We start from the raw sequence: 22860 nt of genomic DNA on the forward strand, positions 1-22860 counted from the left end.
TATATATATATATACACACACACACAGACAGACAGGATACTCCACTGAAATCAATGTAGAGCAGATTTACATAAAAATTGCATGCAGAAAAGTGTAGAAAAACAAGAGTTAGTGATGTAGGAAGAGGTGGAATAGGGTGAGTGTTGAAACAGAATCATTAGCATCTTGGACTGAACTCCGCTAACTAGCCGATGAAAAAGGTTTAAAACGTTTTCCCCCCTCCTATATCAACAGTAAAATAACACTGTGTTTAACATATACACATCACGGCAGATAAACACAGTGCCACAATGATACATCTTGTCAAGCACGTCATTCAGTAACTGTCAAATGAATTGTAATGTGATGACGGCTACGTCAACAGTGGCAGTTAGGAAAGTCCCTCAGGTACCCTACTTTTTCAAAGAAAATATAAAAAACAAACATGTATATTTAGGAAAGGGAGACATTTCTGGCACATAGTTGTTTACAATCAGAGCAGTGACCGTGACATTCACACACATACAAACACATTGTTTTACAGACACATACAGACTGCAACCTGCCATGACTTGCCTTCTGATAGAGGCACACTATTCGCGCGCACACACACTAAAGCTGTTGTTTCCAGGGCCGTAGAATGACCCTAAAGCAACCAGGGAGTTCATCCTGAACATGTACCAGGAGCAGAACCTAGACAGAGAGAAGACTGTTCACTCCCACTTCACCTGTGCCACCGACAGAGAACATCCGCGAGTAGTTTACTGCCTTCGAATACTCCCACCGCGGCCTCTTCTACAACCTCCGGCAGACCAAGCTGGCTTAGGGAAGTGCAAGGAGCTAGGAGATATTTCTGCCACATGGCTGTGTACAACCGGAGCAGTGATGGTGTTAGCTAGTGCAGTCTGTGTGTCTGCAAGACGTCCAGACAGACAGACAGTCAGTGTGTGTGAATGAAAGAGCAAGTCTAACCTGAGAGTAAGTAGCTAGTATACTGATGGAGGCACACCCTAACCTAGCACACACACACACACACACACACACACACACTATCAGGCAACGTTGTACTTTTGCCATGTCTCAGTGCTGGTTTGTGGCACTATTGGAGTGACCAGTCAGTTTTTATGTAGACTCTCCCTGGCGTCCTCCAGCTTGGTAAGAACCCACTGTAGATAAACAAAACCATACACATTTCAATACCAAACCATAGAATTACACCGTCAACAGTCACATTTAAACTGGAACCACATCCTAGATTAACTTGAGTTTGGTGTCGTTGGCTGATAAATATTGTTTGGTATGTATAACGACAGAAACATGGCAGCAGTTTAGGTTGTGCTAACCCACCTCGGCTATTTCTGGACTTCTGAAGTTTAGAATCTTCCCAAACTCTTTGGCATGAAACACAGACTTTACTCTCTCCTGAAACACATACAGGAAAAGGTTGGTATTTTTTATATTTTTTAGATAGCACATGAGTTCTGAGAAATAGGGGGCCGTACTATGATATAATGTAGAGGAATAAACTGTTTGGATGCAAATGAGTGAAGGGGTATTCCCTACGCAGGGGTTTCCAGCTAGCGGGAGATACTGCTTTGAAAACGGGGAGCGGTTTATTCAGATAGTTATGATAAGCAGCTTGGTTAAGATGAGTTTCATTCACGTTGTATCAGTTAATACTTGTGTGTGTATGGATCACTATAATGGGCAGATGAGGATACCTTTGCCTCAATCCGAAGCCTCCTCCCCTCCACGATCATGGGCTTCTTGGTGAACTCGTCAAACAGATACTGCCACTCACAGGTCAGCTGCCCAAATGTGCCTTTGGTCACGAAAAAGACTCCACTGGTGAGACGAGAGAGACAGAGCCTCAGAACATTCACTGACAGACAACAGTCACACAGGAAGCCATTACTGAAACAACAGTATTCTGTCGGCCACTACAGTCTATTTTTAATACTACAAACCCCAGCCAGCCTCTTACCTTTTGGTGATCATCAAGAAATCAGACTCGTTTACTTTGGCGTGAGCAAAGTATCTGTACTTGGCGAACTGTCCATTCTCAATTTTCTAAAAGAGAAAAATTAGCTTATCAGATTTCTTCAAACACAATTCCAGAAAATAGACACACGTCTTTATCAAATTGAACATTTAAACACACACGCTATGCTACACTAAATGTTAAGTCTACTGCTGATAAGATACGTAAAGAGTCATTGGGTACCTTTTTCACACTTCGATTAAAATGGCTTTGGGATGTTCACAATTCACACTGGCTCTGGCAGAAGATCTGATGAGTACTGTTACTGATCTACATTGACTTCCCCTACTGATCTGACAAAGGCTTGCATGCAGGACACATCCTAGGCTCTGTTTGAATACTTGATGAATTCCTCCTTCCTTTCTCCATTCCTTGAAGAAATCCCTGATCTGACATGGTTGGATTGGAGAAAGCTGTGCTACAACAGTTGCTTACACACATCAATTTGTGTTAGATCAGTGATAACTTCAAGGGAAGAAGGAAGGAAGGAAGGAAGGAAGGAAGGGTGTGTTTTTAAAGTATTCAAACAGGGCCATCATCTTTCCACTTGACTTGTGGACCATCTGTCATGTGACCAGAGATGTCAAACGACATCTAAATATTCCCCTGTGGTACACTGATACTTACTTATTGAGTCTAACACATACCTGTTATAAACCGTTTAAACGGTTCATAATGGCATGGTAATGAATGTTGATAAAGTGATAGGAAAAGGTATGGATGAGAAAACGATGAAATAGATGTTTCAAAATGCACTTTATACAGTAGGAAGAGCAGTGGTGTTGGATGAGTGAACGACTGAGCGCATAGCAACGACGCTTCTGAAAGAGGGAGGGGCCAAAATGCCATGAGGGAGGACTGCTGACTGACCATTACGTCACTCCAGACCAATACAATATATTTCATATTAACTTCATATGAATAATATCAACTTTTCACATAATTTTTCATGGCTCTCTGATAGCATACCATTAAGTATTATTTAATCAATTATATTATTATGATTATCGATCTCTTGGTTTTCTGACTCCGCCCCCTTACATGAAAGCGCAGATGGTTGAATGACAGATGAAGGGTAAAATAAATAGAATGATGGTTTTACATGACAAAATGCAAGGGGATCCTGCAGCAGAATCCTGAGAATACATGGGTGTTTTATAAAAAATGCTGGGCACATCTCCAGTTACCAAAAAATAAAGAATAGCCGAGAATGACAAACATTGCCTGGCAGCTGGTTATTCAGGAGGCCTAGAGTGATAACATGTCCTGCTGGAGCAGGCTACTCCACAATGACCGACACAAACATACAGTACACATTAAAAGCTATGGAAGACCAAAGAATTAACTAGGACTTAGCAGTTCGACTGTAGCAGTCATCATCACCATCACTGCCAGTCCTACTCCAATCAGTGAAAGCCACCCTTTTCTGTGGACATGACAAGAGAGAAGACAAAGCCAATGTCAGGGCAGACAGACAAGCCCGTCTCTAATAATATCTGGCTCTACAAAAACACATTGTTTCCATTTAAGCAAATTATCACATAATTTCACCACTTAAAACATCAGTACAGCAGTACAGTGCAGCTTCAAGACAAACTATGAAAGACCAAAGCATTACCTAGTGTTTATCAATTCCATTCTAGTTGTCATCATCCACATCAATAATACATTTCATTTCTATAGCACCTTTTCATCATCATCATCACCACCACCACTGCCAGTTCTACTCCAATCAGTGTAGACCACCATTTTCTGTGGACATTACAAGAGAGAAGACAAAGCCAATTTCAAGACAAAGACAGACAGAAACACATACAGAGAGACAGATGGTACCATGTCTGACACTACGATTCATCTCCAGCTCTACAAAAATCTTGTTTGCATTGAAAATAATATTATCCATCACTTCCCCTGTGAAACATCAATACAGAAGTACATTGCAGCTTCAAGATAAACTGTTGGTACTCAAGCAACTCAAGTTCCTGCCCAACTACATTGCTGACGCATGCCAGATCTTTCAAAACCTGGATATGTATTTAACATATCAGGTAACCAAAATTATACGTTATACCAATCTGATGCCTGACTGCACAGTTGATGTGGCATGGAACAATTGGTTGATGCAATGCAACACCTGCACATCTAGTCAGGCAGGAGGAACTCGACCTCTGCCACGGTTTGTTCACACTGCAGGCCTTAATGTTCAAATCAGTTTTGTTTTTCAAATCCGTTTTGGAATACTGACTGTCCAAACAGCAAGTTACAAGCGACCAAATCAGATTCGTGACAGTAGTCATTTGCTGACATGGCTACGCTAGTTGTCATAGTAACAACAGTGGTGTAGGCTGACTGGTGGCAGTGGTGTAAGTTCACTGGTGGTGGTGCTTGTGCTTCCTCTCACTCACACAAGTTGTGTAGAACAGGGCTCCGGGCAGCCGAGCGGAAATGGAGGAAAACTAGACTCCCTGCGGACCTGGCATCTTTTCACTCCCTCCTCTCTACATTTTCTTCATCTGTTTCTGCTGCTAAGGCCACTTTCTACCACTCTAAATTCCAAGCATCTGCCTCTAACCCTAGGAAGCTCTTTGCCACCTTCTCCTCCCTGCTGAATCCCCCCCCCTCCAATCTCCTGATTCTGCCTCCTCAACCCTCCTCTCCTCCCTTTCTGCATCCTTTGACTCTCTATGTCCCCTATCCTCCCGGCCGGCTCGGTCCTCCCCTCCAGCTCCGTGGCTTGATGACTCATTGCGAGCTCACAGAACAGGGCTCCGGGCAGCCGAGCGGAAATGGAGGAAAACTAGACTCCCTGCGGACCTGGCATCTTTTCACCCCCTCCTCTCTACATTTTCTTCATCTGTTTCTGCTGCTAAGGCCACGTTCTACCACTCTAAATTCCAAGCATCTGCCTCTAACCCTAGGAAGCTCTTTGCCACCTTCTCCTCCCTGCTGAATCCACTTTGTCAACCATTTTGAAAAGAAGGTTGACGACATCCGATCCTCGTTTGTTAAGTCAAATGACACTGCTGGTCCTGCTCACACTGCCCTACCTTATGCTTTGACTTCTTTCTCCCCTCTCTCTCCAGATAAAATCTTGCGACTTGTGACGGCCGGCCGCCCAACAACCTGCCCACTTGACCCTATCCCCTCCTCTCTTCTCCAGACCATCTCCGGTGACCTTCTCCCTTACCTCACCTCGCTCATCAACTCATCCTTGACCGCTGGCTATGTCCCTTCCGTCTTCAAGAGAGCGAGAGTTGCACCCCTTCTCAAAAAACCAACACTCAATCCCTCTGATGTCAACAACTACAGACCAGTATCCCTTCTTTCTTTTCTCTCCAAAACTATTGAGCGTGCCGTCTTTAGCCAACTCTCTTGCTATCTCTCTCAGAATGACCTTCATCATCCAAACCAGTCAGGTTTCAAGACTGGTCATTCAACTGAGACTGCTCTTCTCTGTGTCACGGAGGCTCTCCGCACTGCTAAAGCTAACTCTCTCTCCTCTGCTCTTGACCTTCTAGACCTGTCTGCTGCCTTTGAAGGCGGTAAGTAAGCATTTCACTGTAATGTCTGCACCTGTTGTATTCGGCGCATGTGACCAATAAAATTTGATTTGATTTGATTTGATTTGATACTGTGAACCATCAGATCCTCCTCTCCACCCTCTCCGAGCTGGGCATCTCCGGCGCGGCTCACTCTTGGATTGCGTCCTACCGGACCGGTCGCTCCTACCAAGTGGCGTGGCGAGAAGCTGCTCTCACCACTGGTGTCCCCCAGGGCTCAGTTCTAGGCCCTCTCCTATTCTCGCTATACACCAAGTCACTTGGCTCTGTCATATCCTCACATGGCCTCTCCTATCATTGCTACGCAGACGACACACAACTAATCTTCTCCTTTCCCCCTTCTGATAACCAGGTGGCGAATCGCATCTCTGCATGTCTGGCAGACATATCAGTATGGATGACGGATCACCACATCAAGCTGAACCTTGGCAAGACGGAGCTGCTCTTCCTCCCGGGGAAGGACTGCCCGTTCCATGATCTCGCCATCACGGTTGACAACTCCGTTGTGTCCTCCTCCCAGAGTGCGAAGAGCCTTGGCGTGACCCTGGACAACACCCTGTCGTTCTCCGCTAACATCAAGGCGGTGACCCGATCCTGTAGGTTCATGCTCTACAACATTCCGAGAGTACGACCCTGCCTTACACAGGAAGCGGCACAGGTCCTAATCCAGGCACTTGTCATCTCCCGTCTGGATTACTGCAACTCGCTGTTGGCTGGGCTCCCTGCCTGTGCCATTAAACCCCTACAACTCATCCAGAATGCCGCAGCCCGTCTGGTGTTCAACCTTCCCAAGTTCTCTCACGTCACCCCGCTCCTCCGCACACTACACTGGCTTCCAGTTGAAGCTCGCATCTGCTACAAGACCATGGTGCTTGCCTACGGAGCTGTGAGGGGAACGGCACCTCCGTACCTTCAGGCTCTGATCAGTCCCTACACCCAAACGAGGGCATTGCGTTCATCCACCTCTGGCCTGCTGGCTCCCCTACCTCTGCTGAAGCACAGTTCCCGCTCAGCCCAGTCAAAACTGTTCGCTGCTCTGGCACCCCAATGGTGGAACAAGCTCCCTCACGACGCCAGGACAGCGGAGTCACTCACCACCTTCCGGAGACATTTGAAACCCCACCTCTTTAAGGAACACCTGGGATAGGATAAGTAATCCTTCTACCCCCCCCCTTACCCCACCCCACCCCCCCCCCCCCAAAAAAAAAGTGGTTATCCCACACTAAGGTGAATGCACCAATTTGTAAGTCGCTCTGGATAAGAGCATCTGCTAAATGACGTAAATGTAAAACTGAGTGTGGACTGTCTGAATTGGGTTATTCGGGTGGCTGTGTAAACAAAGCCTATGTCGGATTCCACACACAGAGCGCTACAACATCCATGCTCTATAGGAGAACTATAGAGCAGCCGAGTCAAATCTAATCAAATGAAATGTATTGGTCACATACACATGGTTAGCAAATGTTATTGCAAGTGTAGCGAAATGCTTGTGCTTCTAGTTCCGACAGTGCAGTAATATCTAGCAAGTAATATCTAACAGTTCCACGACAAATATCTAATACACACAAATCTAAGTAAAGGAATGGAATAAGAATATATAAATATATGGATGAGCAATGTCATTGTCAGAGCGGCATAGACTAAGATGCAATAGATAGTATAGATAATCAGAGATGAGGATGAAAGAAACAATGAAGATGAAAATCTATCTGGACTCTGAGATGCAATAAGTGGCTGAGAGTGAGAGAGGGAGGGAAAGTGGATGTTTATGTGAGGCCACACATTAACATGAACCCTGACACCTGACCTTATGGGGTCGTGTTCGTTAGGATACGAATTGAAAAACAGTTTAGAAGATTAGAGTTTCTTATTGGAGTTCACATAATCCCTCCCAATTGAAGTCAGAGGAGTCCTCTGTTTACGGAGGACATAAGGGTTAGTTTATGTTTTAAAGATCATTCCTGTTACCTGTAATATCTGGCTGCCGACGCCTTCTCTCTCCTTATATGGTCGGATGACCCCGTCCTCGTGGATGAAGCGAGGCGGACGCAGACTCTCCACGTCCTGAGACGTCTCAGCCGCCCTCTTGATGCCCTGGAAGGTGCTGCTGGCCATGTCGATGACGCCTCCTGTGGGTCTGGCCACAGCCCCCACCAGCCCCTTCCCAACACCCTTAAAGAAGCCTGCCATACCCTCCTTCTGAGCACCTCTAATGGGCTTGGTGACGATCCCTGTGATCCCACTGACGAAGCCCTAAGATGGAGAACGGGAGTGTTACAGACAGAGAGAACAGACCGTTTCTACTGCCCAGCTATGCTGGTAAGACTCACAGACAGCTGGATTGTGTTCAGTAGGCACCCGACGGGAGAAGACTATCTGAACTTGACCATTAGGAACACCTATTGCTATTCATAAAGCTTCTTTAGTAATAATATTTATATAATAATACGTCTCTTAGGCTGTGTTTACAAAGGCAGCACAATTCTGATCTTTTGCCCAATTATTGGCAAAATAGCTGTTCTGATTGGTCAAAAGACCAATTAGTGGAAAAATATCAGAATTAGGCTGCCTGTGTAAACACAACCATATCTTCAATTTCCCCTGCAACGTAGTAGGTTACGTTGTTCTACTACACACATCCCGGTTCTGTTGTGCTGATATTGCTGGGTTCGATTCTCGGACACCAGTTAGGTTGTACTGGTGTTTGTGTTCTATAGTGGGTCAGACTCACAGACACCAGTCCTTTGCCTCCACGGGTCAGGCCCTCTCTCAGGCCGCTGGGCTGCTTGTTCATAGTCTCTCGTCTCTTCTGCTGGTACTCCTCATCCATCGTCATGGCAGCCACACCCTTCGCCATGGCGCCTGTTATCCTGGAGGCAGCGCCCGCAATGCCCCCTGGGAGAGGAGACAGAGTGAACACACAGTCGCGAAGAGGAGAGAGGAGAAAGAAGAGAGGGGGGAGAGAGAAGAGAGAGGGCGAGAGAAATGTCAGGGTGTAAATATAGTTAAGTAAGTCAGAAGTGGAGGGAAGGCAATGAGGGAACTAAGCAGAATCAAGGTGAGCAGAAAAGAGATGAACGAGAATGACACTTACCCACTGCTCCTCCAACCAGCGCCTTCACCCCCAGTGCCATACCCTCCACAAACTCCTCTGGCCCCTGGATAGCTCCCTGGAGAACCCCCAAAACAGAGTTACTCAGATGCATACCATCTATACGGATAACTACTGCACAGTGTCAAGTATTACACATTCATACTGGCAGTGTTTGACGCTACACAGTACCAGTCAAAAGTTTGGACACACCTACTCATTAAAGGGTTTTTCTTTATTTTTACTATTTTCTACATTGTAGAATAATAGTGAAGACATCAAAACTATGAAATAACACATATGGAATCATGTAGTAACCAAAAAAGTGGTTACTACTTTTTATATTTTATATTCTTCAAAGTAGCCACCCTTTGCCTTAATGACAGCTTTGCACACTCCTGGCATTCTCTCAACCAGCTTCATGAGCAATGCTTTTCCAACAGTTTTGAAGGAGTTCCCACATATGCTGAGCACTTGTTGGCTGCTTTTCCTTCACTCTGCGGTCCAACTCATCCCAAACCATCTCAATTGGGTTGAGGTTGGGTGATTGTGGAGGCCAGGTCATCTGATGCAGCACTCCATCACTCTCCTTCTTGGTCAAATAGCTTCAAATAGCCCTTACACAGCCTGGAGGTGTGTTTTGGGTCATTGTCCTGTTGAAAAACAAATGATAGTCCCACTAAGCGCAAACCAGATGGGATGGCGGCAGGTAGCTTAGTGGTTAAGAGCGTTGTGCCAGTAACCGAAAGGTCGCTGGTTCTAATCCCCGAGCCGACTAGGTGAAAAATCAGTCGATGTGCCCTTGAGCAAGGCACTTAACCTGGATAAGAGCGTCTGCTAAATGACTAAAATGTAAATGTAATGGCGTATCGCTGCAGAATGCTGTGGTAGCCATGCTGGTTAAGTGCGCCTTGAATTCTAAATAAATCACAGACAGTGTCACAAGCAAAGCACCCCCACACCATCACACCTCCTTCTTCATGCTTCACGGTGGGAACCATATATGCGGAGATCATCCGTTCACCTACTCTGCGTCTCACAAAGACACGGCGGTTGGAACCAAAAATCTCAAATTTGGACAGATTTCCACCGGTCTAATGTCCATTGCTCGTGTTTCTTGGCCCAAGCAAGTATCTTCTTCTTATTGGTGTCCTTTAGTAGTGGTTTCTTTGCAGCAATTCGACCATGAAGGCCTGATTCACACAGTCTCCTCTGAACAGTTGAGATGTGGCTGTTACTTGAACTCTGTGAAGCATTTATTTGGGCTGCAATCTGAGGTGCAGTTAACGCTAATGAACTTATCCTCTGCAGCAGAGGTAACTCTGGGTCTTCCATTCCTGTGGCGGTCCTCATGAGAGCCAGTTTCATCATAGTGCTTGATGGTTTTTGCGACTGCACTTCAAGAAACTTTTAAAGTTCTTGAAATTCTCCAGATTTTTAAAAATATTTTTATATTTTGTATTTAACCTTTATTTAACCAGGTAAGCCAGTTGAGAACAAGTTCTCATTTACAACTGCTACCTGGCCAAGATAAAGCAAAGCAGTGTGATAAAAAACAACAACACAGAGTTACACATGGGATAAACAAAACGTACAGTCAATAACACAATAGAAAATGTATATACAGTGTGTGCAAATGTAGTAAGTTATGGAGGTAAGGCAATAAATAGGCCATAGTGCAAAATAATTATTTAGTTCCAGTCATTGGCAGCAGAGAACTGGAAGGAATGGCGGCCAAAGGAGGTGTTGGCTTTGGGGATGACCAGTGAGATATACCTGCTGGAGCGCATACTACAGGTGGGTGTTGCTATGGTGACCAATGAGCTAAGATAAGGCGGGGATTTGCCTAGCAGTGATTTATAGATTACCTGGAGCCAGTGGGTTTGGCGACGAATATGTAGTGAGGGCCAGCCAACGAGAGCGTACAGGTCACAATGGTGGGTAGTATATGGAGCTTTGGTGACAAAACGAATGGCACTGTGATAGACTACATCCAGTTTGCTGAGTAGAGTGTTGGAGGCAATTTTGTAAATCACATCATCGAAGTCAAGGATCGGTAGGATAGTCCGTTTTACGAGGGCATGTTTGGCAGCATGAGTGAAGGAGCCTTTGTTGCGAAATAGGAAGCCGATTCTAGATTTAACTTTGGATTGGAGATGCTTAATGTGAGTCTGGAAGGAGAGTTTACAGTCTAACCAGACACCTAGGTATTTGTAGTCCACATATTCTAAGTCAGACCCGCTGAGAGTAGTGATTCTAGTCGGGCGGGCGGGTGCAAGCTGCGTTCGATTGAAGAGCATGCATTTAGTTGTACTAACGTTTAAGAGCAGTTGGAGGCTACGGAAGGAGTGTTGTATGGCATTGAAGCTCGTTTGGAGGTTTGTTAACACAGTGTCCAATGAAGGGCCAGATGTATACAAAATGGTGTCGTCTGCGTAGAGGTGGATCTGAGAGTCACCAGCAGCAAGAGCAACATCATTGATATACACAGAGAATAGAGTCGGCCTGAGAATTGAACCCTGTGGCACCCCCATAGAGACTGCTAAAGGTCCAGACAACAGGTCCTCCGATTTGACACATTGAACTCTATCTGAGAAGTAGTTGGTGAACCAGGCGAGGCAGTCATTTGAGAAACCAAGGCTATTTAGTCAGCCAATAAGAATGCAGTGATTGACAGAGTCGAAAGCCTTGGATTGACTGACCTTCATGTCTTAAAGTAATGATGGACTGTCGTTTCTCTTTGCTTATTTGAGCTGTTCTTGCCATAATATGGACTTGGTCTTTTACCAAATAGGGCTATCTTCTGTATACCACACCTACCTTGTCATAACACAACTGATTGGCTCAAACGCATTAAGAAGGAAAGACATTCCACAAATTAACTTTTAACAAGGCACACCTGTTAAATTAAATGCATTCCAGTTGACTACCTCATGAAGCTGGTTGAGAGAATGCCAAGAGTGTGCAAAGCTGTCATCAAGGCAAAGGGTGGCTATTTGAAGAATCTCAAATATAAAATATATTTTCATTTGTTTAACACTTGTTTGGTTACTACATGAGTCCATGTGTGTTATTTCATAGTTTTGATGTCTTCACTATTATTCTACAATGTAGAAAGAAAAACCCTTGGATGAGTAGGTGTCCACTCTTTTGACTGGTACTGTAAAAGATTTAGGTCATACGTTGTTTGAGCTGGCGTGGTTCATACTGGTTGCACTGTGGTCTTACCTGATAGGGCTCATAGAAGAAAGCCTCCACTCCCTCAGACAGACCTCGGATCAGTCCAAAGGGGTTTCCCAGCACGTCCAAGCCCAACACCAGCACATACATCTGCTTTATCGCCTGAGACACGGATGGGAACATGGCTCAGTTCTCTTGTGTATCATAGTAACTACATTACTTGTCAGGGAGGGGGGGATCCTAACTTGAGGAACTTGGATAGAACTAAATTTTCACATAAATCATTAATTGAAATGAATGGGTGACTTGTTAAGAATTGGCCATTAGGTCCCACTTGGAGTGGAGTGTGTGTGAGATGTTACCTGTTTTGAGTAGTGTCTGATGACCTCCCATTGTAGTTGCTGGGTAGTGCGAAACTGGAAGGTCAGCTCGAAATAGGCCAATCTAGGGAAGTTACAGAAAATGACTGTGGGTCAGACGCTAGTGTAAATGTATGCAAAAAGGGGACATGGTCAAATAAAGCCTTGTCAAAAGCAAATAAATAGCATGAAGTGGTTTTGTAGAGTTTCTGTTTGTTACGTGTGTGTGTGCCATTGTATGTGTCCATACTTGAAGACGACGTCCTGCACGTCAGTGAGGGTTGCTCCGATGCTCTTCAGCAGCAGATTGAGGGATTGGACAGGGATGACCTCAGTCTCCCTCTTCTCCTTATTACCATCCTCTCCTCCAGAACTCAAAGAGAAACTCAGGTGCAGCTGCCAAACAAACACACCTTACTATATATAGATCATCCCTAGACCAGGAGTTTTCCTGATCCCATGACTATGGTGCATAACTGGTAAATAACAGTTCATGACTAGAGGGCCTACTGTTTTTACTGGTCAGGCCATGCTGTCTAGAAAAGCTCCTGGCCCTAACTGTTCTGCCTGCGGCTACGAAACCCCTACCTGTCCCAGACCTGCTGTTTTCAACTCTTAATGATCAGCTATGAAAAGCCAACTGAGAGACCTGAGCCCTAGGACCATACGTCGGGACTACCGGCCGTGGTGACTCCTTGCTGTCCCCAGTCCGCCTGGCCTTGCTGCTATTCCAGTTTAAACTGTTCTGCCTGCGGTTATGGAACCCCTACCTGTCCCAGACCTGCTGTTTTCAAACTCTTAATGATCGGCTATGAAAAGCCAACTGAGATTTATTCCTGATTATTATTTGACCATGCTTGTCACTTATGAACATTTTTGAACATCTTGGCATGGTTCTGTTATAATCTCCACCCGGCACAGCCAGAAGAGGACTGGCCACCCCTCATAGCCTGGTTCCTCTCTAGGTTTCTTCCTAGGTTTTCGCCTTTCTAGGGAGTTTTTCCTAGCCACCGTGCTTCTACACCTGCATTACTAGCTGTTTGGGGTTTTAGGCTGGGTTTCTGTACAGCACTTCGAGATATTAGCTGATGTAAGAAGGGCTATATAAAATAAAATTGATTGATTGATTGATTGATGTAGCATACACACAGTAAAAGCACTGTGACGACACTGAAGCTCACCTTGATGGGAGAGATGTGGAAGTACTCATAGAGACTGATAGGGGACGTGTCAGCGGCTGAGATGTGGTTCAGCTCAGTCTTCAGATACTCAATGTCCTTCTCAAACAACTCCACCTGAACACCACCGAGAGAGAGGAGAGAGATATATTCAGTCTTAAACCTTAACAGGAGGAGCGGAGAGTGAACCCCGGAACTTTCAGTGCGTTTGTAAACAACCAGCGGTTCTGTCGCGGCTGTCAACAGCTAGCTAACTTAGTTTAGTTGTTTTCATAGTAATCGCGGGTGGGATGGTCATTACGTCTGGGGACAAATCTATTTTAGAAAATTAAAGTTGATAGATTTCCCAAAGAAAAATCGCAGCTGGCTGCATTGCCTGCATGGATAGTAACATTAGCAGCAGGAGGTGGCGGTGCCAGGATGATATGTAGCACACTGGTAAATTGTTTATCAAGTTAACCAAATATTCTAGGTAACGTCAGTTAGCTACATACAAATAGGATAGACAGCCATCCAATATATATTTTTTAATGACACCAACGTTAGCTTGATCTGCTACAAACAACCTTAGCTACCTAGCTAGCTAAAGTGTTTAGTATGTAGCCAAATTAAGTAACGCCTCCACCACAGTCCCACTCACTATTTCTTCACTGGAACACCATGCAATTGGTTTATTATGCATTCTACAATAATGCGGGCGCGCTAAGATTTTGTCATAGACACATACTTTGGGGTTAGACTGATCAGTTTACCATAGTAGGATCTACTTAGGGTTGATTTAGAATGGAATAGGTTTAAGGGGTGCATTTTATATTTGGGGTAGCAGTCAGACAGCTGTAGGTACGTTACACCCAATGAACCCTTCACAGATTTTCAATCCCGAGTCCAAACACTGTCAGCCCTGAATTTGGTCATCAAACTAATTTCTACTTAACTAACTGGTAAAAGGCAGAAGCTGACGCACCCCTAAAACATTTTTAGAGGTGCAGACTGGTTAAACTATAAAAATAAAGACAACACTATGTTCCCAAACATTTTAATGGGTATAGTAACCAACGTTTCAGCATTGCCGAAACATTGGCTGCTCTACCCATTAAAATGTTTGGGAGCATAATTGGTGTGCAACTTTATTTTTATACTAAACTAACAAGAACTCTTCCACTGAAAGTTGTATGTTATATTTGAGCTTCACTCTGAGATGGCCTGAACATAGCAGAACCTCTATGCAGGAGTCTGATTATCATACCGGTCTGGAGGAAATGCAAGGAATACAGTGTAGTTTGTATTAAAGAAAGGCTTGAAAACCCATTGTGTGTTGGTGGCTGAGAAATGCACTGTAGACCTTGTTTGATTTATTAGACCATGCATATGCAGTTTCTTGTCTTTGCTGTGTTCATTTTTCCCCTTCTACCACAGGCAGTTTTTTGTCCTTTCCCCGTCTTGCTCTGCAGAACCAGTTTTTGGTCTAATTCGAAACATTGGCACTTTACCCCCTGGGTACAATTCAGTGTTGCAAATATATTTTGTGTGAAGCTAGAGATTTGCAGACTTTTGATTGCTTTCTATATAAGGAGTGAAAAGGTGGAATTTAAAGATACTATAGAAGTTATGTTTGAAGGTTATTTTATTCACATTTTGATTATTTTGGAAGTTTTATAGTGAACATGAAATAGGCTTACATTACTGTTCAACTGGCCTGACATTGGAATGAATAAAGGATTATGCACAAGCAAACTAATTGTCTGGATATTTTTGGTATTGCAGCAACATGAGAGTGTATTGATGCACCATTGTACTAGGTAACTAGGAGGAATGGGTTGATTTATGAAAAATGTTGAGTTGAAAATGTCCCTAATCAGAACCTACCCATGCATTTACAACTTCTCACCTGTCGCAGACTGTGTCAGTGTAGTAATGAAAACTTTCCACATGGTGAGACACCATACTGTACCTACTGACTTGTAGCTAGCTGGCAGCCAGCCAACTGCAGTATCAAAACAAATCCCTCACCTCTAATACTAAGTTAGCTAGTTTCAAATGTATCTATTGAAAGCTCATGTCTCTGAATAGTTGCAATTCAACCAAGAATTGTCTTGACGTTTGGTGCTGGGAGTCTCCCAGCACAATGACAATGTCAAAAGACAATTCTTGGTTGATTCGCAGCTAGTCTCTGAACAACCTGGCTACTAGTGTGTTCGCAACAGGTTTGCCTCTGCCTGACTCATATACCCTTTCCCACACCGCAGAGCGATTGACTGAGGTTTGGTTGAAGAAAATAATTAGGTCCCTGGTAATGAACAGATGTTCAGTCCCAAAGAGAGAACTATGACAAATTATACAAAAAAACAAATATCACATGTTATATCACTTGAGAATAATGAAGCAAGTCCTGGTCTAATTTCTAATGTTTTCTATCCTCAGATACAGAGACCTGTGAACGCTGCTAAACCCTGTCTGCGGATGAAGGTCACAAAGAGAGTCCCAAGTCCTGGAGAGACTGAAGGGTACAGTGCATTCGGAAAGTATTCAGACCCCTTGACTTTTTCCACATTTTGTTACATTAGACTTATTCTAAAATTGATTAAATAAATACAAATATTCATCAATTTACATACAATACCCCATAATGACATAGCGAAAACAGGTTTTTAGAAATGTTTGTAAATGTATAAAACCAAAACAGAAATATGCATTTACATAAGTATTCAGACCCTTTGCTATGAGACTCGAAATTGAGCTCAGGTGCATCCTGTTTCCATTGATCATCTTTGAGATGTTAGAAACTTGATTGAGTCCACCTGTGGTAAATTCAATTGATTGGACATGATTTGGAAAGGCACACAACTGTCTATATAAGGTCCCACAGTTGACAGTGCATGTCAGAGCAAAAACCAAGCCATAATATCGAAGGAATTGTCCGTAGAGCTCCGAGACAGGATTGTGTCGACGCACAGATCTGGGGAAGGGTAGCAAAACATTTCTGCAGCATTTAAGGTCCCCAAGAACACAGTGACCTCCATCATTCTTATAAGGAAGAAGTTTGGAACCATCAAGACTCTTCCTAGAGCTGGCCGCCCGGCCAAACTGAGCAATCGAGGGAGAAGGGCCTTGGTCAGGTAGGTGACCAAGAACCCGATGGTCACTCTGACATAGCTCCAGAGTTCCTCTGTGGAGATGGGAGAACCTTCCAGAAGGACAACCATCTCTGCAGCACTCCACCAATCAGGCCTTTATGGTAGGGTCGCTAGACGGAAGCCACTCCTCAGTAAAAGGCACATGACAGCCCGCTTTGAGTTTGCCAAAAGGCACCTAAAGGGCTCTCAGACCATGAGAAACAAGATTCTCTGGTCTGATGAAACCGAGATTGAACTTTTTGGCCTGAATGCCAAGCGTCGGGACAAGTCTCTGAATGTCCTTGAGTGGCCCAGCCAGAGCCCGGATTTGAACATCTCTGGAGAGACCTGAAAATAGCTGTGCAGCGATGCTCCCCATCCAACCTGACAGAGCTTGAGAGATTCTGCAGAGAAGAATGGGAGAAACTCCCCAAATACAGGTGTGCCAAGCTTGTAGTGTCATACCCAAGAAGACTCGAGGCTGTAATCGCTGCCAAAGGTGCTTCAACAAAGTACTGAGTAAAGGGTCTGAATACTCATGTAAATGTGATAGTGCCGTTTTTTGTTTATTATCAATTTGCAAAAACTTCTCAAACCTGTTTTTGGTTTGTCATTATGGGGCATTGTATGTAGATTGATGAGGGGAAAAACAATTTAATCCATTTCAGAATAAGGGGTCTGAATACTTTATAGTTTCTCTTGCTCCTAGAGATCTAGGTACTGGGTGTGCAGGTTTCTGTTAAAGGCCAGCCCTGACATTCTGCTAATTATTTGTATTAGACACTATTCAATCATCTCTTGTTTTGGAGTAAGATGAATGTCTATACCCACTAACCATTTACATAGGTGTTCTTTGTATGATATGAAATACAGTGTTGATTCTTTGATTTAAGTATAGTGTATTTTTTGGTCATTGAACATTCCCTGTTTGTCTGTTTTATTTGGTTGTCACTAATTCTCATTTTGTTTTATATTGCACAGATTTGCAGCTGATGTCCATGATCACTTGTGTGGGTGTAACAATCCCTATATGGCTGACCTAGGATGCAACCCCTGTCCACAACAGTACTTCATACCCACAAAGCAGCATCCATTATCCTAACAAAACCATGATCTTGGTTGGGCTAGGATAACAGGACTTTAGGTCTCAGGGTGGGTGACAGCACCACATGATGGCGTGGCGGTAGAGCCGTGAATCAGAAAACCAGTCAGTATCTGGTGACCCCATTTGCCTTATACAGCACGACATCTCCTTCGCATATAGTTGATCAGCCTGTTCATTTTGGCCTGTGGAATTTTGTCACACTCCTCTTCAATGGCTGTGCGAAGTTGCTGGATACTGGCAGGAACTGGAACACGCTGTTGTACACATCGATCCAGAGCATCCCAAACATGCTCAATGGATGACATGTCTGGTGAGTATGCAGGCCATGGAAGAACTGGGACATTTTCAGCTCCCATGAATTGTGTACAGATTCTTGCGACATAGGGCCGTGTATTATCATGCTGAAACATGAGGTGATGGCGACTGATGAATGGCATGACAATGGGTCTCTGTGCATTCAATTTGCCATCGATAAAATGCAATTGTGTTTGTTGTCCGTAGCTTATGCCTGCCCATACCATAACCCCACCGCCACCATGGGGCACTCTGTTCACAACGTTGACATCAGCAAACCACTCGCCCACACACCGCCATACACGCTTATCTGCCATCTGCCCGGTACAGTTGAAACCGGGATTCATCCGTGTGGCCTCCTGTAGCCAAGTTGGTAGAGCATGGCGCTTGCAACGCCAGGGTTGTGGGTTCAATTCCCACACGGGGCCAGTATGAAAAATGTATGCACTCACTAAAAACTGTAAGTCGCTCTGGATAAGAGCGTCTGCTAAATGACTAAAAATGTTTTTATTTATTTTTAATGTAAAAAGAGCACACTGTGCCAGTGAGCACCGAAGGTGAGCATTTGCCCACTAAAGTCAGTTACAACGCCGAACTGCAGTCAGGTCAAGACCCTGGTGATGATGACAAGCACGCAGATGAGCTTCCCCAAGGCGGTTTGTGCCGAAAATCTTCGGTTGTGCAAACCCACAGTTTCATCAGCTGTCCGGGTGGCTGGTCTCAGACGATCCCGCAGGTAAAGAAGCCAGATGTGAAGGTCCTGGGCTGGCGTGGTTACACGTGGTCTGCGGTTGTGAGGCCGGTTGGACATGCTGCCAAATTCTCAAACTATGGAGGCAACTTATGGTAGAGAAATGAGCATTCAGTTCTCTGGCAACAGCTCTGGTGGACATCCCCACAGTCAGCATGCCAATTGCACGCTCCCTCAAAACTTGAGACATCTGTGGCATTGTGTTGTGTGACAAAACTGCACATTTTAGAGGGGCCTTCTACTGTCCCCAGCACAAGGTGCACCTGTGTAATGATCATGCTGTTTAATCAGCTTCTTGATATGCCACACCTGTCAAGTGGATGGATTATCTTGGCAAAGCAGAAATGCTCACTAACAGGGATGTAAACAAATTTGTGCACAACATTTTAGAGAAATAACCTTTTTGTGCGTATGGAATTTTTTTTGGATCTTTTATTTCAGCTCAAGAAACATGGGAACAGCACTTTACATGTTGTGTTTATATTTTTGTTCAGTGTAGAACATGTTATTGTTTTGACAGTTGAAAAGGTCTATAGGCTCTTTGCACATGCTAGATCAGTGGTTCCCAACTCCGGTCCTCGAGTACCCCCAACAGCACACATTTTTGTTGTAGCTCGGACAAACATACCTGATTTAACTCATTGAGGGCCTGATGATTAGTTGACAAGTGGAATCAGTTGTGCTTGTCTGGGGCTACAATACATTTTTTTACTGTTGGGGGTAATCGAGGACCAGAGTTGGGAACCACTGTGCTAGAACAATTAGCTTCCTGGTTCATTACGAACCTGGAAGCTAATTGAGCTAGCATGTGCGAAGAGCTTATAGAGCACCACTACGGATTACTGACACTACTGTAATGGAAGTAGGTAGTGGGGGTAACGTGTGGAGGACAATTGAGGGGAAGAGAGGGGGGAGGGTCTTACCATCTGCTCTGATGTCATCACACTGGCGTTCTCCAGGGTGAACAGATCCAAGATGGCGTAGAGGAAACCCAGGTCCAACTTCAAGTCCATCTCCTGGATCAGCACCATGAAATACCTGACCAAGACGAGGGGGGAAGAGATTATATATATATATATATATATATATATAATAAAGAGAGACAGGCAATGAGAAAGTTGGCCGAGAAGAGGTAAGGAAACAGAGAGAAGACACACAGAGAGAGAGAACAGAAGAGAGAGAGAGAGAGAGAGATGGAAGATAGGTGGAAGAAAATTAACTATAGCGATGGACTCACTTGATGCGTGAGATATCTGAGTGTCCGGCTGCCCTGGTAACAATGCTGATGTCGGTCAAAGGTTTGGGCTCTACAGGAAAGTGGGGAGCAGAAACACCCATAGCTATGTGTTTATCCAGAGTACTCCAGTCTAACAATGTCTATGGTTGCGTCGGAAATGGCCCCCTTTTGGCACCCACTTAGGCCCATGTAAGTGTGACTGCACAACACAGAAGGACTTGGACAGAGCATGGTACTGACCTGAGTCCATGGTGACAGACTTGGGTAGTTTTATTGGGTAGAAGACATGGGGGAAGATTGCTCCAGGCAGCTGATTCTGGATCTGTGGAAAAACAAAGGCCTTAACAAATGAAAGGAATGGCATTGAATTTAATTGAATAGTTGGCCAAATGACTTAACGGTCAATGTAAAAATCTATGGTAGGATAGTCGGGTGGGGACCCACCATAGAGTTGGATAGAGTGCTCACTTTCCAACTCTCTGGAACCCACCTGTATGCGGTTGATCTGGACACGGTAGGTACTCTGGCGGGCCGATATGCTGTACTCCACCTTCACCCCTGGAAGGAAGTTCCTCCTGATTGGAGCATCATATGGCTTCATCATCCTCATGTCTTGCCTGTTTGGCGTCAGAGACACCTGACAACACAGAGTTAGCCCACACACATGTGTTATACTGGAGCTGTGCAAAATTGAGAACCACCTTTACCTCTACAAATTGTATAATTTTCAAGGGGTAGGATATCAAGTGGATGGTATACATGATATCAGACGCATAGATACTGTATAGTGGCATATACAGTTGCTGTCTGACCTGAAAGTTGCTCTCCAGGTCTAAGATGGCGTTGTCCACTTGTCCACTCTCGGTGTACTCTCTGAAATGGGTCTCAAGCAGCGCTGCATATTTAAAACTCAGGGGTTTCCAGCGAGACTTCTTCTTTGGCTTGAACTCCCACACCACGTCTGAACTACACACACAGGGGAAAGCACACTGAATATGCTGCTGCTCTGAAATTGGAATGCACGTTTCCACTCACAGTACAGTCAACTGTAGCACTATCATACCATAGTGAGTGAGTGTGTGTGTGTGTGTACCTGGTAATGCCGATGAAGGACACCTCCTGGTGGCTGCTGTTGTTGACCAGGGAGACACCCACGTCTTGTAGGGAGAGGATGATCTCCTGTTCAGCCAGTTCAGCCTTCTCACTCTCACACAGCAGCTTGTAGATCCGCCGGTCCTCGGTGAACAGCGCCACCCGCTGGAGGCCCTCATAGAACGAGATGAGGTACAGCTTACCCTCCTCATTCACATCCAACCGCAGGTCCTACACACACACACACAGATCAAGTGCACATCAGATGCAAAGAAAGACTCAACAACTTATAAAACTATCCTTATACTGCTGTAAACAATTTTCAACTGGTTACCATCACATGTTGCTTCCCTTGTAAAACTGCTCAGGTCATCAAACCAGTATAAGGGCGAAGAAAATGCAGTAACACTTTCAAACTTTCTGGTGGACTTAGCTAAACCCTTTACTAAGCCTTTTGAGGATCGGAGCCTGAATAATGAGACGATTTTAAAGTTGTATGTGATTATTGATGGACTAAACCATATTAAGCAGCTTTGTTAAACACTAAGCAGGAGATCCTTGTCTGTTTCATATTAGTTAATTTTTTGTGTAATATGTATACATACAGTGCATTCAGAAAGTATTCAGATCCCTTGACCTTTTCCACATTGTTACGTTACAGCCTTATTCTAAAATGTATTAAATATATTTTTTTCCCCTCACCAATCTACACACAAAACCCCATAATGACAAAACAAAAACGGTTTTTAGACATTTTTGCTAATAAAATAAAAAACTGAAATATCACATTTACATAAGTATTCAGACCCTTTACTCAGTACTTTTCTGAAGCACCTTTGGCAGCGATTATAGCCTCGAGTCTTCTTGGGTATGACGCTACAAGCTTGGCACACCTGTATTTGGGGGGTTTCTCCCATTCTTCTCTGCAGATACTCTCAAGCTCTGTCATGTTGGATGGGGAGCGTCACTGCACAGCTAATTTCAGGTCTCTCCAGAGATGTTAGATCGGGTTCAAGTCCGGGCTCTGGCTGGGCCACTCAAGACATTGTCCTGAAGCCTCTCCTGCGTTGTCTTGGCTGTGTGCTTAGGGTCGTTGTCCTATTGGAAGGTGAACCTTCACCTCAGTCTGAGGTCCTGAGCGCTCTGGAGCAGGTTTTCATCAAGGATCTCTGTACTTTGCTCCGTTCATCTTTCCCTCGATCCTGACTAGACTCCCAGTCCCAGATGCTGCCACCACCACGCTTCACCATAGGGATGGTACCAGGTTTCCTCCAGACGCGATGCTTGAGATTCAGGCCAAAGAGTTGATTCTCATGGTCTGAGAGTCTTTAGGTGCCTTTTGGCAAACTCCAAGTGGGCTGTCATGTGCCTTTTACTGAGGAGTGTCTTCCGTCTGGCCACTCTACCATTAAGGCCTGATTGGTTGAGTGCTGCAGAGATGGTTGTCCTTCTGCAAGGTTCTCCCATCTCCACAGAGCAACTCTGGAGCTCAGAAAATACCCGATTTACATAAGTCTTCAGACCCTTTGCTATCAGACTCGAAATTGAGCTCAGGTGCATCCTGTTTCCATTGATCATCCTTGATGTTTCTACAACTTGATTGGAGTATTACTAATCGGTCTGATCGAGGCGTTAGACCTAAGCTACTATGCGTTGTAGGTAGGTTGCACATTGCTAGAATAATATGGAAATAGGCCTAGGCCAACCATCATTTATTTTATTTTTGCTCAGCTCTAAGTTTTCTTTTGACTTCTCATTCGTTTCCATCTTGGTATTGTTTGCTCAATTTCACTTATTGTGGGCGAAAATATTTGTCATTCAAAATAAAACTGATTTGAGAATAGAATATGATATCTGAGTGAGACTGACTACCAAAATCA

At 44.5% G+C, this 22860-nt stretch overlaps 1 protein-coding gene across 1 annotated transcript in view; it reads right to left on the minus strand.

Moving 5' to 3' along the window:
* Window positions 1–315: 315 nt before the first annotated feature.
* The window catches only part of LOC311141429 (intermembrane lipid transfer protein VPS13A-like), a 59529-nt gene continuing 36984 nt past the window's right edge, over window positions 316–22860 (minus strand). Inside the window, exons 53-69 of the mRNA XM_084176755.1 lie at window positions 20982–21211; window positions 20701–20854; window positions 20379–20525; window positions 20129–20210; window positions 19889–19958; window positions 19575–19689; window positions 13392–13505; window positions 12461–12606; window positions 12214–12295; window positions 11900–12013; window positions 8675–8750; window positions 8312–8475; window positions 7549–7833; window positions 1964–2049; window positions 1701–1824; window positions 1327–1401; window positions 316–1145 (exon numbers count right to left, since the gene is read on the minus strand). Coding sequence (XP_084032881.1) covers window positions 1095–1145; window positions 1327–1401; window positions 1701–1824; window positions 1964–2049; window positions 7549–7833; window positions 8312–8475; window positions 8675–8750; window positions 11900–12013; window positions 12214–12295; window positions 12461–12606; window positions 13392–13505; window positions 19575–19689; window positions 19889–19958; window positions 20129–20210; window positions 20379–20525; window positions 20701–20854; window positions 20982–21211 — 2115 coding nt within the window. The 3' untranslated portion in view covers window positions 316–1094. The remainder of the gene's footprint in view (window positions 1146–1326; window positions 1402–1700; window positions 1825–1963; window positions 2050–7548; window positions 7834–8311; window positions 8476–8674; window positions 8751–11899; window positions 12014–12213; window positions 12296–12460; window positions 12607–13391; window positions 13506–19574; window positions 19690–19888; window positions 19959–20128; window positions 20211–20378; window positions 20526–20700; window positions 20855–20981; window positions 21212–22860) is intronic.

Source organism: Coregonus lavaretus (genome assembly GCF_964263955.1).
Source record: "Coregonus lavaretus genome assembly, chromosome: 14".
NCBI classification, from domain to species: domain Eukaryota; kingdom Metazoa; phylum Chordata; class Actinopteri; order Salmoniformes; family Salmonidae; genus Coregonus; species Coregonus lavaretus.